Source organism: Rhipicephalus sanguineus, chromosome 6, assembly GCF_013339695.2.
Source record: "Rhipicephalus sanguineus isolate Rsan-2018 chromosome 6, BIME_Rsan_1.4, whole genome shotgun sequence".
In the NCBI taxonomy this organism is placed as follows: Eukaryota; Metazoa; Arthropoda; class Arachnida; order Ixodida; family Ixodidae; genus Rhipicephalus; species Rhipicephalus sanguineus.
Window position 1 is genome coordinate 13,595,470 of NC_051181.1, and position 15,136 is coordinate 13,610,605.

Genomic DNA, 15,136 nt, shown 5'->3' on the forward strand with positions numbered 1-15,136 from the left:
CTCTTCAAAAGGGGGCCCATTGTCATGAGTAAAGGGGCACGGGGCGCGTGCCGGACGGCGGAATGCGTCGATGGTGTGCGCGGCACGGAAAAGTACCCGATGGTGTGCACTCCCGCCACGTCCACGCACGCCATTTGCCGGAGAAAGGCGCGTGCCACGCGACCCGAGCTGAGGTGAGAGACCCAGAGGAAGCGCTTGTCATTGTTCGGTGGAGTTGGCCAAGAGGAAGGTGGTGCAAACCAGCGTCGCGCCCGCGACGTGAACAGCAGAGCCGAGTTCTGGAGGCAGCGTGGCGTATGTCCCGGGAGGGTGGCCGTCGACCTTTGTATCTACCGAGCGAGGCTTCCAGGGCTTGCGGCAGCCTCATCACGCAGTTCTCGTGGCACCTGTGGCACTATCCCCAGCTTGACGAGACGGCAACCCACCGACAATCACCGGAGATCCACATCGACAACTCGAGCCAGTGGTGCTGAGGATAGGCCAAGGGTTAGGCCTAACCGGACGAGACGACGTTCTCGACGAAAGACCGGAGGGTCAGAGATGAGGATGACCAGCGAGGCAGTGGATCGACGACGACGACTCTAAGACGTCGATACTAGCAGCGACGACGAGACAGAGCGTCGACTTTGGAACCGAATCGAGGCAGCGAACATTACGCAGTAAGAGCGTTCGATTCGTAGAGCGACAGACTGAAACGTCATAGCGGCCAGACGCTCGAGTTAGAGTGAGCTAAGCATAGCTTAGCTCACTCTAAGGAGCCACAAGGAGCCACAAAGCCACAAGGAGCATAGCTCCTTGTGGCTTTGTGCTACAAATGAGTGGTTGTCTATTTTCCCTTTCTTAAGCATAGCTTGAATGATCTTTATCTTAGTGATTGAGCTCTAGTGTCGCATTCTAGCATTTTTTCGGGTGTTAGTTTTGTTTGCAGTGCTGTGTTCTATAAAGTGTGTTTGCCGTGAAGCCACGGTCTCCCGCCTCTCTCTCTCTCTCCCAATTCCATTCCGCATTGCAAGCGCTCCCGAGATACGTGACAATGTGCCACCCCCTAGCTATGGCTCTGCCCTGCAGGATCTCCAATTTACCCTGTCGTGCACCATAGTCGGATACAACTTAAGAAGTCAGGAGAGGCCTCGCCCAGACAGCCGTAGCGTGGCAGCCGGTCGCCTCCGCGACTAAAGAAATGGTCCGCTCATGCACTCGGCAGTGTTCTCCGAAGGCGGGGTCACCGGCAGGCCGGTTCATGACATCAATACGGAAAGTGCGCCCATTGGTGCAGACTCGTCTGTATCCGCCTTTGAGGAGGAATTGCCGCTGACTTCTAAAGGTGTATCCGACTATATTGTCACGTACGGCACATACGTGAAGGCGACGGACGACACAGGAACAAGAAAACGTACTTTATTCGGAGCGAACTTGTGCCCCTCTCAACGAAAAACAAAGATCGCTCAACGGCTTCGCCGCAAGCGTGCCTGTTGTGGCGAGCGACCGTCTACAGAAAAGAAAGAATGAATGCTGTTCACTCCCCGTAGCTCGTTTTTAAGACGGTCGCATGAGACCATTCACCGCCCACCTACCGTCTATCGCGGAATTCGATAAGACGTGCACGTCATCATTTAGGGCAGCTACCCTGAGCGAGTATGAAAAACGCAAGGAAAAGCGACAGCCCTCATCGCGCGATAAACCGCTTAACGATACGCACGTGGCACTGCCCCCCCCCCCTGAAAAGACAGCATCGCCTCGATGCGAATATATAAGAAAGCACACAGAGAGAAATAAAGGACAGTGCAAAAAAATGCAGTAAAAATGAATACACCTTAGTGTTTGTGTACGCGCACTTCAAGTTCAGCACATAAATTCGGCACAGAATTAAATGGGTTGTCTACCGCCCGTAGAAAGGTTTCAGTCTGACGACGTGAACTACCTCAGGTCGCGCACGACGCGGCTACCGCTGCAACGCTCCTTCGGGAACGATCTCATAGTTCACTTCTCTGAGACGACGTAGGATCTTGTATGGGCCTAAGTAGCGTAATAAGAGCTTTTCGCTTTGTCCACGCCGGCCAATAGATGTCCACAGCTAGACAAGGTCACCAGGAGTGTACTCTTGTTGCCGTCGTTGAAGGTCGTAATGTTGGGTATCTAGTTCTTGCTGCCTCTTTAGCCGTACGAGGGCGAGTTGGCGAGCCTCTTCGGCAGGATACAGATATTGAGCTACGTCAGGATTCACGTCACTGTCGTTTACGTGCGGCAGCATGGCATCAAGTGTTGTTGTAGGTGTTCGCCCGTACACAAGAATAAACGAGCCATTCCGAAATAGCTAGACGAAGGCTGATGTGAGGGGGCACGCGACAGACAGTCCGCATCGGAATGTTTTCTACCATTCTTGTGTACGACTGTCATATCAAACTCTTGTAGACGCAAGCTCCATCTAGCGAGGCGGCCTGCCGGGTCTTTGATGTTTGTTAACCAACAAAGCGAGTGATCCGTGACGATGCTGGAAGGTCTGCCGTAGATGTACGGTCGAAATTTGGATGTGGCCCACACTATTGCCAGGCATTCACGCTCGGTTGTAGGATAGTTTACTTCTGCTTTTGATAAGGAACGGCTGGCATAAGCGATCACCCGTTATTGGCCGTTCTCTTTTTGCACAAGGACAGCGCCCAGACCAGTACTGCTGGCATCAGTGTGAATCGCGGTTTCGGCGTTATCATCGAAGTGCGCAAGAACAGGTGGTTCTTGTAGGCGACGTTGCAGCTCATGAAATGTTTTTTGCTGCAATTTTGCCATTCAAACGGGACATCATCTTTTGTAAGGCGTGTGAGCGGCTCGGCAAGTTGAGAGAGGCCTTAACAAAGCGCCTGTAGTAGGCACAAAGCCCCAAGAAGCTTCGGACGCCTTTCTTGTCGCGGGGCTGCGGGAAGTGGCGAATAGCAGCAGTCTTGTCCGGGTTGGGAGAACGCCTGCGCCACTGATAATATGGCCGAGGAATGCGAGTTCTTGGTAGGCGAATCGGCATTTTCATCTCTTTAGTGTCAGTCCAGAAGCCCTTATAGCGCCGAGTACGGCCTCTAGTCGCCGAAGATGTTCGTCGAAGTTGGGCGCGAGAACTGCAACGCCGTCCAGGTACACCAAACAAGTTTGCCATTTTAGCCCAGCCAGCACTGTATCCATGACACCTTGGAAAGTGGCAGGTGCGGTGCAGAGGCCAAATGGCATAACCTTGGATTGGTAAATCGCCGCAAGCGTGCCTGTTGTGGTGAGCGATCGTCTACAGAAAAGAAGAAAGAATGAATGCTTTTCACTACCCGCAGCTCGTTTTTAAGACAGTCGCATTAGACAATTCACCGCCCACCTACCGTCTATCGCGGAATTCGAAAAGACGTGCACGTCATGTTTAGGGCAGCTACCCTGAGCAAGTATGAAAAACGCGAGGAAAAGCGACAGCCCTCATCGCGCGATAAACCGCTTAACGACACGGACGTGGCAATATCGATTCGATTTTATGTCTGCAAGTTTCTGATCCCTCCATCCTCGACTGTGTTTCCCATCTCTTGCTCTGACCATTTGTCTTTAACCGTGCATGACCTGCCCTAGTCCATCTCTCCTTCATCTCAACTACAACAGAGTAGACTCTCGATAATTCAAACTCGAGGGGACCTCAAGATTTTGTTTGCATTATCAGAAGTTCTTATAAATATGACTCGGGGCAACATACCAACTAGTGTTGTGATGTTTGTTGTTTCCCAGTGCCACAGAAACATCATAGCTCTGCATGATTGCCAGTTAATTTTTTAGACATATGTGATCACACTGGTTTGTTATTATACAGCGCATGCTTGCAAGTGTAAATGAGACGAAATGTGTTGTGTCCCGCGACAGCTTGTAGCCCCTTCCCATTCTTAAGATGCACTTTCGCATTATACCAATGTACTGCGGTGAAAGTGACTCTAGGAAGCGTTCGGCACGCATTAGACCAATGCCATGACGCCTCTTTCTCTCTCTCTCTCCCTCTTAGTCATGCAGTTGTTGGTGCGCGTGGTTTGTCTATCTCGGCCGTTTTGTAGGCAGGCAGCCGGCTTTACTTGCGACTGTTACTGACGGTAAAAATGCGAATGGTAAGCTCGAAGCAACAAAGGCAAAAATGTCCAGGCATGTACAAGCAAAAAGTTTGAATTAACAAATTTTTGCAATAGGGTAGTTTGAATTAAGTGGCTTTGTTTGAATTAAACAAAAAGTTAGAATTATCGAGATTCTACTGTATCCTGTTATCCCTATTTGTTCAGTGATCCATTCTGCTCTCTTCCTGTCTTTTAATGCCCATCAATATTCATTTCATCGCGTTCTCGGTGATTCTTCTCATGTTTTTATTGCGATACAAATTATATGGACAGTCTCGACGGGTTTTTGCCGTCGCCGTCCCGTACAAAGTCTAAATTGATAAGATCCCCCGCGCATCGTATGTTCTACCGCGGGTAAAAGTGCGCGAGCGGGGGCGACGAACGCGGCTGAAGCAGAGATCAAACGAGCCCGCCCATTTCCTTCGCTAGGAGGGTGCATTCGATAATATCACCCCGCTCGGGAGGCCTGCCGTCGAAGCAGACAGGAAACGCCCCGGCCGTCTTCAACGACCATGAAAAGACGGGAGGGGGGATGTCGCGTGAGCAGCAACTTTGAATCTAAGGGCGCGGTCGCGATCGCTGGCGCGCGCGCGCTATCTCGACAGCCATCAGAGCGGGCGGCTCGTGTACCCTTCTACGTGCTGCGCTATCAACGCGAAATGACTATGCTTACAGAGCATCTCTCCCTGTAGTGGCCGTATTCTCTTACACCAGCGTTTTCTAGTTACGCGAGATTGGATACAAAACAGTTAACTGCCAGCCTCACTTCGTATAACACTACAATTTGTTGTTATCGCGTTCATAGCTTCGCCCTTGCGGTGAAACTGTGACTTTTTTGTTATCTACGAAGCTTCCACCCCATATTTTAGTACTGGTGGTATACAATAGTTGTTCGCTTTAAACTTTACGGACAATGGTAGATTGCCTGTCCTGGTTTGGGAATGTCCGCCATGTGTGCACCCAGCGAACTCTTATTCTTTGACGAATTTCCTTTGCATGAGTGAGCTCCCCAGTTTGTCACAGGCCCATTCTTGCACAGATTCCAGGGTCTGTTCCGCAATCGTGAACACTCATTCCCTCACCAGGCGTCTGAACATTTTTTCTTTTGCATAATGATCTTCAACCCTATACTTTAACACTTTCTAGGTGTTGTTCTTCAAACATGTTCTGAAGTTCGTTACCACCATATTGCTTAAGAGCACAATGTCACCTGCAAACAATAAGTTGGCAAGATGTGCTGATATGGGCAGATGCACTGCTAATACGAGGAAACAAATGGAAATGCGCTGTTACGCTCATCGCTGGGAGGTGGCAGTAGGACACAATGCAGGGCTTTGGTTTCACTCTGGCTGCTTTGTGATCTTCATTAGTCATGACTATGACTAATGAAACAGCTGTGATGATCATTTGTTCCATATTGTTCCTCCTTTTGGAAAAATCTTTTATAGCTTCCTTCTGTGGTTCTGCTGGCAGAACGCTGTGAAAATTTTGTCCCTCTTATCTGAATACAAAACCAGCCAGTGAAGAGACTGTTCAATACAAGCAGTAAGTCTTCTTAGTCTGTCACGTGGTCGTGACGCTGACGAAGGCAGCAGTAGGCGGGTCTAAAATGAAACTTTTTATTTGGCCGAACTTGTGGCCGTGAAACGGAAAGTCAACCTACTGCGATACACACTGTACACTGATAGCGGCGAACAGAGCGTCGGCCGTCGGTAATCCGCTCATGGCTGGGACGCGCCGTATTTTATACATCACGCATCGAACTTTCCAGTCTTATCAATGGTGGTCGCGCAAGCTCTGGAATAATCTAGACTATTCGCGTCCTGCGCGCAATCTTAACAAAATAACCTACTACAGTCGCGAAGCTTCTCGAACACTGCGGCGCGGTCAGCGTCGAGCGTTGCTAACCGTCCTTGCTGGTCAAACACCGAATACATCAAAATAAAACAAGAAGCGGGCGTGGCAGTAAGATCTTCCTTTTGCGGCCCAATGCTCCCTCATCTATTTTTTGTCTATTTCATTCTTTTAATGCATCCTCGTTGGCTGTCATTACCTTCTATGGTGGCTGTGTCGCTAGAGCATCACAGTGCAGCACATGGCTGCTATGTTTTGTGCCCTGCACTGGTGCAACGAAACCATTTGTGAGCTTGTTGGCATGATGTGATGGAACATTGTTCTAGCGCATACAGTGAATTAAGTGCACAGTCTGATGGGAATGTAATGTGAAAAGGCTTATGCACTCACTCCTTAGTTCCATGCTTGCCCACTGTGCTGTCTTCAGCACATTGGTTTGCTGCTCATTGAGTTAACCATCGCAATAAATAGGCCATTTCCATCACAGGCGTCGTGAAGTGGAGGTGCAGACGACCCTTCGAACTAAGGCCATGCGTGAGCGTGACGAGAGGCGGGAGCAGATGATGTACCGCTACGCGCTCATTCGGATCCGGCTGCCTTCGGGCCTTTTGTTACAGGTGAGCGTATGTTTGCTGTGGACAGAATGTTTCGCATCCTCCTGAATTCGTATAATCCAAAAGAGGCCAACTTGTTTCTCATTTGGCTCAACTGCTGTAGAATGTGGCCGATTGTTAGTGGCTCAACTGCTGTAGAATGTGGCCGATTGTTAGAGCCTCTCTATCTCAATGCTTTAGTTACGCCCCGTCTGAAATGCATGAAACTGCGCAGCGATTTCTTTACTCACACTACTAGCCCTTATAGCGGGGCACGGAGATCACATCGTAAAATCACTAAATAAATGGGATTTCATGAAGAAAACAGGCAGATTGGGTGAGCTAGGTTTCCATGATAGATATAAAACAGCGCTGTACAAATGGGTCAAAGGAAGAAGTGACACACACGGCGCTGATACTTGCAACTGGGTATATTGAAAAATGACACGTTGCTTTTCAAGCAAAAGGCTTGAGGCAAACGTGCATGCTTTAAGCGAATGACGAATGTATCGCTTTGACATGGAACATGTGTGCTCGCTTTAAGCCTTTTGCTTTTAAAAAAGCAACACGTCATTTTTCAATACACCCAGTTGAAATTCACCACTATGTGTGTCGCTTCTTCCTTTGTACCGTGTGTTTTATATTATCATTAATTAATACATTTCTGTCAGCATCTCCAGTGTCTAATATGTGCTGTATCAAAACAATTTTCCTGGCAATGCGCCAAAAGCACCGATAATTTTATCCATAGTGTATCATAACAGTACACTATAGGGAAATCTGGCGCTAGTGTCTGGGGGAACTGCGACGTGTGGTGCTTCGGCCAGCATGGGAATGCTGGGTAGTACATGGATATGCCTAAACTTCATTCTTTCGCCTCCGTGGGGCCTGCAGCCACCTTGCCGCAAGACGAAGTTCAGCAGTTTCAGTTCAGCACCTTGACCCTTTTAAGCTGACTAATTCAGATGGGCTCACAAAGTTTACAATGAGCCATTTTATCTGAAAGAAAAGCCGAAACACAATAAACAAAGCCGCAAGCGCAAAGACTAGGCAAATCTATGTACTGTCCATCTTTCCCATGGTGGGTGAACAATCGCAGCGCCATAATTATTTCTAACAAATATTGTAGGAAACTGTACCATTTTATCAACAAGAACAGTGAAATTGCACAAAAACGCCTCACCGCGGGACCCTTCCTCTGATGGCCACGTTGGACAAAATGCAGACCACGGCCCCGCAGGGGTGTCTGCTTCTGCAGGCGTTTGGCGAGTGGCGTCACCACGGAACCACGGGGGGGGGGGGGGGGTGATTCGACTTTCTCCCACACCTCGCCCTGCGTGGCAGAGCCATATCTGGGAAAAAGGGGATCCTGGAGGTTGAGCCGATGCCAAGTGACTGGACGTTCAACAATTTCCTGACCGCGCGTATTCTCATCGTTAGTTTGTTAACGATGACTTCAAGTTAAAATTTTGGTGCTCTCTGCGCGCTTCTGGACAGCTCATTTAAAGGGCAAAAGAGGCAGTATTTTATCAGTTTCACTTTTGAGTTTCTTTGGTTTTTTTCCCTGCCGCGGGGGGACCTTTAAAGCTTCTTCACAGTCAGGGAAGTGAGTGTTCGTGGTTTCGGTTGTGGCGTCGACGTCGCTCGCGGGTTCTCCACAAAAACAGCAAATTTTGACGGATTCCGATAAATCTGAGCGTCACTGTCTAGGTGATGGTAGCAGCACAGACACGGAAGACGACTTCGATTCGTCAGACTTTAGTACGGACGGCGATAGTGCGTCAAATTAACCACCCCGGAACGTCAGCAGGTATCCGCCAGTAAGTTTCGCTCTCACGTGGTCGTGACATGGACGAAGGCAGAAGTCAGCAGGATAATAACAAGTCTTTTATTTGGCGAACTTGTGCCAAGAAACGAAAAAGTTACTTTACAAGCGATGCACAATGAGTACGTATTGCGGCAAACAAAGCGGCGTCCGTCGATCAACTGACAAGCCGTCAAGCGCGTCGGCTTTTATACAGGCGCTATCGAACTTTCAGCGACATCGCTGGTGGCGGCGTTGTCTCGCGACAAAGCTGGAACATTCGCGTGCGGCGCGCAATCTTAACGGAACATTCTAAAACAATCGCGAAGCTTCTTACAGATCGCGGCGCGGCCTGCGCAGCGCGTTGCCCAGTCTTTGCGGGTAAAGCTTCAACTCATGAAAAATAAGACGCGTGGCAATGCCCCCCTCTGAAAAAGCATCGTCCCGATGCTAAAAAGCAGAACATGAATACATGCAATACTGAATAAAACCAGTAAAGCAAGCAAACATTAGAGTCCTCAGGTGCGTTAACAAGCATAGTACGGTTTAAGGCGGACCACGTGCACGACCTCGGGTTGAGCTCGGCGCCTGTGAGAGTTCGTGATGCCGTCGGGGACAACCTCGCAGTCGAGTGCGCCGAGAAGTACCCTGTACGGTCCGAAGTGTCCAAGAAGCTTCTCGCTCAGTCCGCGTCGTCGTATTGGCGTCCAGACCCAGACACGGTCGCCGGGCTGGTACTCCACGAAGCGTCGTCGAAGATTGTAGCGACGGCTGTCGGTGTGCTGCTGGGTCTTGATGCGCAGGCGGGCGAGCTATCGGGCTTCTTCGGCACGTTGTAAGTAAGCGGCGGCGTCCAGATTTTCTTCGTCGGTGACGTTGGGTAGCATGGCGTTGAGCGTCGTCGCCGGGCTCCTTCCGTAGACCAACTTGTACGGCGTCGTCTGCGTCGTTTCTTGGACGGCCGTGTTGTAAGCGAAGCTCACGTACGGAGGGACGGCGTCCCACGTCTTGTGCTCAACGTCGACGTACATGGCCAGCATGTCGGCGATGGTCTTATTTAGACGCTCGGTGAGGTCATTGGTCTGCGGGTGGTAGGCGGTGGCTCGTCTCGCTGTATTTGAAGATCGCCTGAGTTAGGTCCCCAGTAAAGGCGGTACCTGTGTCTGTGATGAGGACCTCTGGGGCGCCACGACGTAAGACGATGTTCTCCACGAAGGACTTGGCTCCCTCGGTGGCACTGCCTTTGCGCAAGGCCTTTGTCTTGGCGTAGCGGCTGAGGTAGTCAGTCGACGTCGTGGAACGGCCGCAGTAGGTCCATCCCGATTTGCTGGAACGGCCGGTTATGTGGTTCCATTGGCTGCAGAAGTCATGCTGGCCTAGTCGGCGGTGTCTTCCGTCCCTGGCAATCTTGTCCTAACGTAGTGGGCGACGTCGGCAGCAAGGCGTGGCCAGCAGCATTTTTCCTGTATTCTGGCAAGCCTGCGGGAAACACCGAGGTGTCCAGCCGTCGGGCCGTCGTGTAAGGCCTCTAGAACTTGTGGTCGCAATGACGAGGGCGCGACAAGACGGTATTCGGTTCTAAGTGGCGAGAAGTTCTTCTTCAGGAGAACGCCGTTCCGTAAGAAAAACGACGGCAGTCCTCACTTGAATACCTTTGCAACAACGGCGGTCTTGCACTCGAGGTACTCCATAAGGCCCCCCAGTTCCGCGTCGGCTCGTTGCCTTTCGGCGAAGTCGTCGGCACTTGTAGTTCCGAGGAAGCAGTCGTCGTTGTCTTGCGGCGGCGCGTCGATGGGGGCACGAGACAGGCAGTCGGCGTCAGGGTGTTTTCGTCCGGACTTGTACACGACGGTAATGTCGAATTCTCGAAGCCTCAGACTCCATCGTGCGAGACGACCTGAAGGGTCCTTCAATTTAACTAGCCAACATAAGGCGTGATGGTCACTGACAACATTGAAGGGCCTGCCATAGAGGTAGAGGCGAAACTGTGACGTAGCCCAGATGATGGCAAGGCATTCCTTTTCTGTTTTGGAATAGTTGGCTTCTGCCTTGGATAGTGACCGGCTAGCATAACTGATAACCCTTTCAAGCTCGTCAGTCTTTTGCACAAGGACGGCACCGAGCCCTACGCTGCTTGCGTCGGTGTGTATTTCCGTATCGGAGCAATCGTCGAAATGCGCAAGTATGTGTGGCGTCTGCAGGCGTCGTTTAAGTTCTTGAAATGCTTGCGCTTGCGCCGTTTCCCACCTGAATTCCACGTTAGTCTTCGTGAGAAGCGTCAGTGGTTCGGCGATCCGTGAAAAGTTTTTGAGGAAGCGTCTGTAATACCCGTGTCACACGGGCGTTTGGAAGCCCTTCCAACCGATAGTGTATTGACTCAATGGTCAAGCACGAGCTGCCACACGGGTGGTTTTGAAGGCCATTGAGTCAATAGTCTATCGAGTCAACGGAGCACCCCACAACTCCATTGAAACTTCGATGGTCATTGAGCGACGGAAGCGGAAACAGCGCGAACGTGCTCTCTCGTTCACAGTGTGCTCGTACTCACGATTACAAAAATAAAACTTTAACCAGTATGCTTTAAAGCAGTGTATGCGAGCGCAATCGATTATTTATTAAAATATGCGTGCCACTTGAAATGTGCGAACGGCACATACCCTCGACATCGGCAACGTGCTTGTCTTTATCGTGCCGTCTTGCCGTGTGTCACTCGCCACAGTGCTCAACATATTATAAATTAAATATATATTGCTAAATACAAATAAATGCGATATTAAAATGTTCAAACAAAATCAACAGGCATAATTGTGATTTTAAGCGGATTTGTATTATTTAACTTTCGGTGACATGAATACGAAAATCTGCAGCGCCACGCAGTTTTCGCGAGAGACGCCTGAACCACTCAACGGACGTTCAGAACTGCCGTGTAGCAGCGCGACAACTCCATCGAGTCGATCGAGTTGTGGCCTTTCAATGGCCTTCGACTGGATGGCCGTTCAAAAGTGTCCGTGTGACACAATTATAATAGGCGCATAAGCCGAGAAAACGGCGCACGGCCTTCTCGTCGGTGGGTGGCGCTAAAGCCCCTCCATCGCGTCTGCTGCCGCTTTTTTAAGTACCGCCATCTATTCTTTCGACGACGATGTTCACTTCCAGTTCCGGAGCTTCCGGAAGGAAGTTCTTGAACCACTTCCTTCTGCTTTTTCCTTCCATCTTGTTTCTGCGCACGCATGTGCACACGCGAAAAAGCAAATATTTCATTCTCCGATTCGCAAATGTTGTTTTGAGGTTTGTCGTAAACTGCCTGCCGCCGAGCGAGTTTTCGCTCGGTGTTTCTGCGTCGCGAGGGCATGGGCGGGTGCATCAACCGGAAAAGCAGCAGAAACATCATGGCGGCACTTCGGCTTCCGCTAGGCGGGGAACCGGTGTAAGGGGAAGGGGGAGGACGAGTTGGCGCTACTTAACCGAGCCGGCGGGAAACGCATGGAGGGGCTTTAGGTGGCGCGAAGTCGGCGATGGCAGCTGTATTCCGCGGGACTGGGCGCACTTCAGACTTGCTGATCACATGACCCAGAAACAAGAGATCGTCGTACGCGAATCGGCACTTTTCTGGCTTCAGGGTCAGTCCAGAGGTATTGATTGCTTGAAGTACTGCCTCAAGCCGCCGGAGATGCTCGCCGAAAGTCGAGGAAAACACGACGACGTCGTCCACATGCACAAGGCACGTCTGCCACTTCAATCCGGCCAGCACGGTGTCCATGACGCGCTGGAACGTCGCACGTGCCGAGCAAAGACAGAAAGGCATGACCTTGAACTCAAAGAGGCCGTTGGGTGTTATTAAAGCGGTCTTTTCTCGGTCTCTTTCGTCTACTTCGATCTGCCATTAGCCGGTCTTGAGCTCCATCGACGAAACGTACGTCGCGTTGTGAAGTCGATCCAGAATGTCGTCTATCCGTGGGAGGGGGTACACGTCCTTCTTCGCGATTTTGTTCAGGCGCCGATAATCAACGCAGAAGCGCAGTGTCCCGTCCTTCTTCACTAACACCACGGGTGACGCCCACGGACTCTTGGATGGCTGGATGACGTCGCTTAGCATCTCGTCGACTTGTTTCTTCATCGCGTCGCGCTCTAGAGTCGAAACTCTGTAGGAGCTCTGACGGAGGGGCCTCGCACTTTCCTCCGTTATAATTCGTTGTTTCGCCACCGGACTTTGTCGAATTCGTGACGACGACGAGAAGCTGTCCTTGTATCGTTTGAGCATGGATTTGATCTGTTTTTGCTTGCGCTGGGGAAGACTTGGGTTAACGTCAAAAGCAGGTTCCGGTCCTGGCGTTTTCGCGGAGGCTTCGGTTAAATCTGTGAGGGTGAAGGCATTGCTGGCTTCCACAATTTCTTCAATGAATGCGACTGTCATACCCTTGTTCACGTGCTTTTATTCGTAGCCGAAATTCGTGAGCATCACTTTTGTTTTTCCTCCACGAAGCTCGGCTATTCCTCTTGCGACGCGAACGTCTTGATTGACCAACAGCTGCTGGTTACCCTCGATGACGCCTTCCAAGTCGGTGGCTCTTTCGGTGCAGATGGAAATAATGACGCTCGAGAGAGGTGGTATGGTGACCTGCACGTCGAGCACACTTTAGGCGTGGTTTCTTGTCGTCGTGGGGGGTGGCAAAGCTTCTGAGGATAGCGTTATGGACTCGAATCTCAGGTCCATTACGGCAACGTGTTCACTTGGGAAGTCCATCCCAAGTATCACGTCCCTGGAGCAGTGCTGCAGGATAAGAAAGCTCCCGGGATAAGGTCGGTCACTGATGGTGACTCTTGCTGTGCAGACTCCAGCCGGCGTTATCAAATGACCTCCTGCTGTGTGGATTTCAGGTCCTTCCCAAGCAGTCTTAACTTTCTTCAACTTCGCGGCGAATGACCCGCTGACGACGGAATAGTCGGCCCCAGTGTCGACGAGAGCGGTAACGTTGTGTCCGTCGAATTGTACGTCGATGTCGCTAGTCCGCTGTCTCGCGCTGCGGTTACGTCGCGCCGTCGGGTCACGGCTACGTCGGTTTGCACCGCTGCGTCCGCGTTGCGTCGTCAGGTCTTCTTCCGGTCGCAATGTTTCGTCTTCAGGACGGCGTGCGGCGGGGGCTCGGGACTTCGTCGCGGCTTCATCGTCGACGGCGGAGGATGTTCAGCATTTTGTCGTTCAGCAACCGCACCTCCATCGGTTGCTGCCCTTAGTTTTCCAGGTGGGGGCTAGGCGACTGGCCCCGGGAGGGGCTGTTGTGCTGCTGGCGGTGCGGCGAGCTGTAGCGGCCGGGCGACGGTGATCGGGAAGGCTGCCGCGGCGTCCACTGAGCTCCTGTGAGGTAGTCGGCGATGTCGCGCGCTCTCTCACCCTGCTGTGGTTACGGCGCGTCGATGGGCGAAACCACGTAGCCCCATTTGTCGGTACTGGCAGCGGCGGTACGTGTGGCCGGCTTCCCCGCAGTGGTAGCAGACGGGGTGGTTGTCTGGGGCGTGTGAAACGTCGGTTTTTCTCGGCGCGTAGTGCTGGCCAGCATGCTGATGGTAGGGCATCGGTGGTGGTGGCGGCGGCATTTGGCGGCGGAACTGTGGCGGGGGTGTCGGGCGACAGTACTGCGGTGGTGCAGCGCCTTTCAAGGGCGGGGAGAAGGAGCGGCACGGCGGGCTGCAGCTGCGGAGCTCATTGCTTGAGGCTTCGGTGGGGCTGGTTCAGGGATTCCCAGCGAGTGCTGAATTTCCTCTCTGACGATGTCTTCAATCGAGGTCACGTGAGGCTGTGGGGAGGGTAACAGCTTGCGCAGTTCCTCCCGCACGATCGCTCGTGTCATTTCGCGCAGATCGTCGGAGCCGAGGGAATGAGCAGCTGGACAGTCATGAATCGATAGCCGATTGTACTGGCGGTTTCGCATTTCAAGCGTTTTTTTTTCGATGGTGGTCGCTTCTGCCACGAATTTCTGGATGGTCTTGGCCATCCAAGACCTGGAATCCAAGACCACCCAGGTCTTGGATTCTCTGGCCAGAGACCAGAGAATAGCTCCTGCTTGACTCCTCTCATGAGGAGGGGAACTTTCTTCTCCTCGGACATGTTAGGGTCAGCTTGGCGGAACATTCGGCTCATCTTTTCCGCGTACAGCACCCCGTTCTCGGAAACCACACGGGTTTCCAGCAGAGCTTTGGCCCTCTCCTTTGGACGACGCTCGTGAATGTGGCAAGGAATCTTCTGCGAAAATTGTCCCACGTCGGGAGGCTTCGCTCTTGGTTCTCGAACCAAGTTCGGGCAGAGTCCTCCAAGGCGAAGTAGACGTGTCCTAACTTGTCTTCATCGGCACATTCGTTAAAAACGGCGACGCGGTCGTACTTCTCCAGCCAACTTTCCGGGTCTTCAGCAGATTGGTTGCTGCGTCTCTCATAATCATATCGTGGTTTTGGGACGTTAAACCCCAGATATTATTATATTAGCAGATTGTTTGCTGTTATTGTCGCTGTTGTGGTGGTCATGGTCGGGGTTTTCCTGGTCTTGTCGGGTAAAGGCTTGTATTCTGGAGATAGTCCTTGTTTCCTGGGGCTTGCTCGCTGCTCGGGGTAGGCGTCGATGTCTTCGTTGCGGCCCGGACTGGGTTCACGACCTGATGGGGGCGACCGGAACATGAGCGAAGCAGCACCTCCACCAGATGTAACGTGTTCGTGACGTGGACGTAGGCAGAAGTCAGCAGGATCAGAACGAGTCTTCTATTTGGCGAACTTGTGCC

The 15,136-nt window shown here is 51.7% G+C and overlaps 1 protein-coding gene across 4 annotated transcripts in view; it reads left to right on the top strand.

Moving 5' to 3' along the window:
• The window catches only part of LOC119395605 (UBX domain-containing protein 6), a 407,364-nt gene that overhangs the window by 332,704 nt on the left and 59,524 nt on the right, over positions 1 to 15,136 (top strand). For 3 of the 4 annotated variants that reach the window (XM_037662583.2, XM_037662581.2, XM_037662584.2), the window contains one exon: positions 6,457 to 6,586. The exons of the other annotated variant lie outside the window; for it this stretch is intronic. In XM_037662583.2, coding sequence (XP_037518511.1) covers positions 6,457 to 6,586 — 130 coding nt within the window. The remainder of the gene's footprint in view (positions 1 to 6,456; positions 6,587 to 15,136) is intronic. 4 annotated transcript variants of the gene reach the window in all.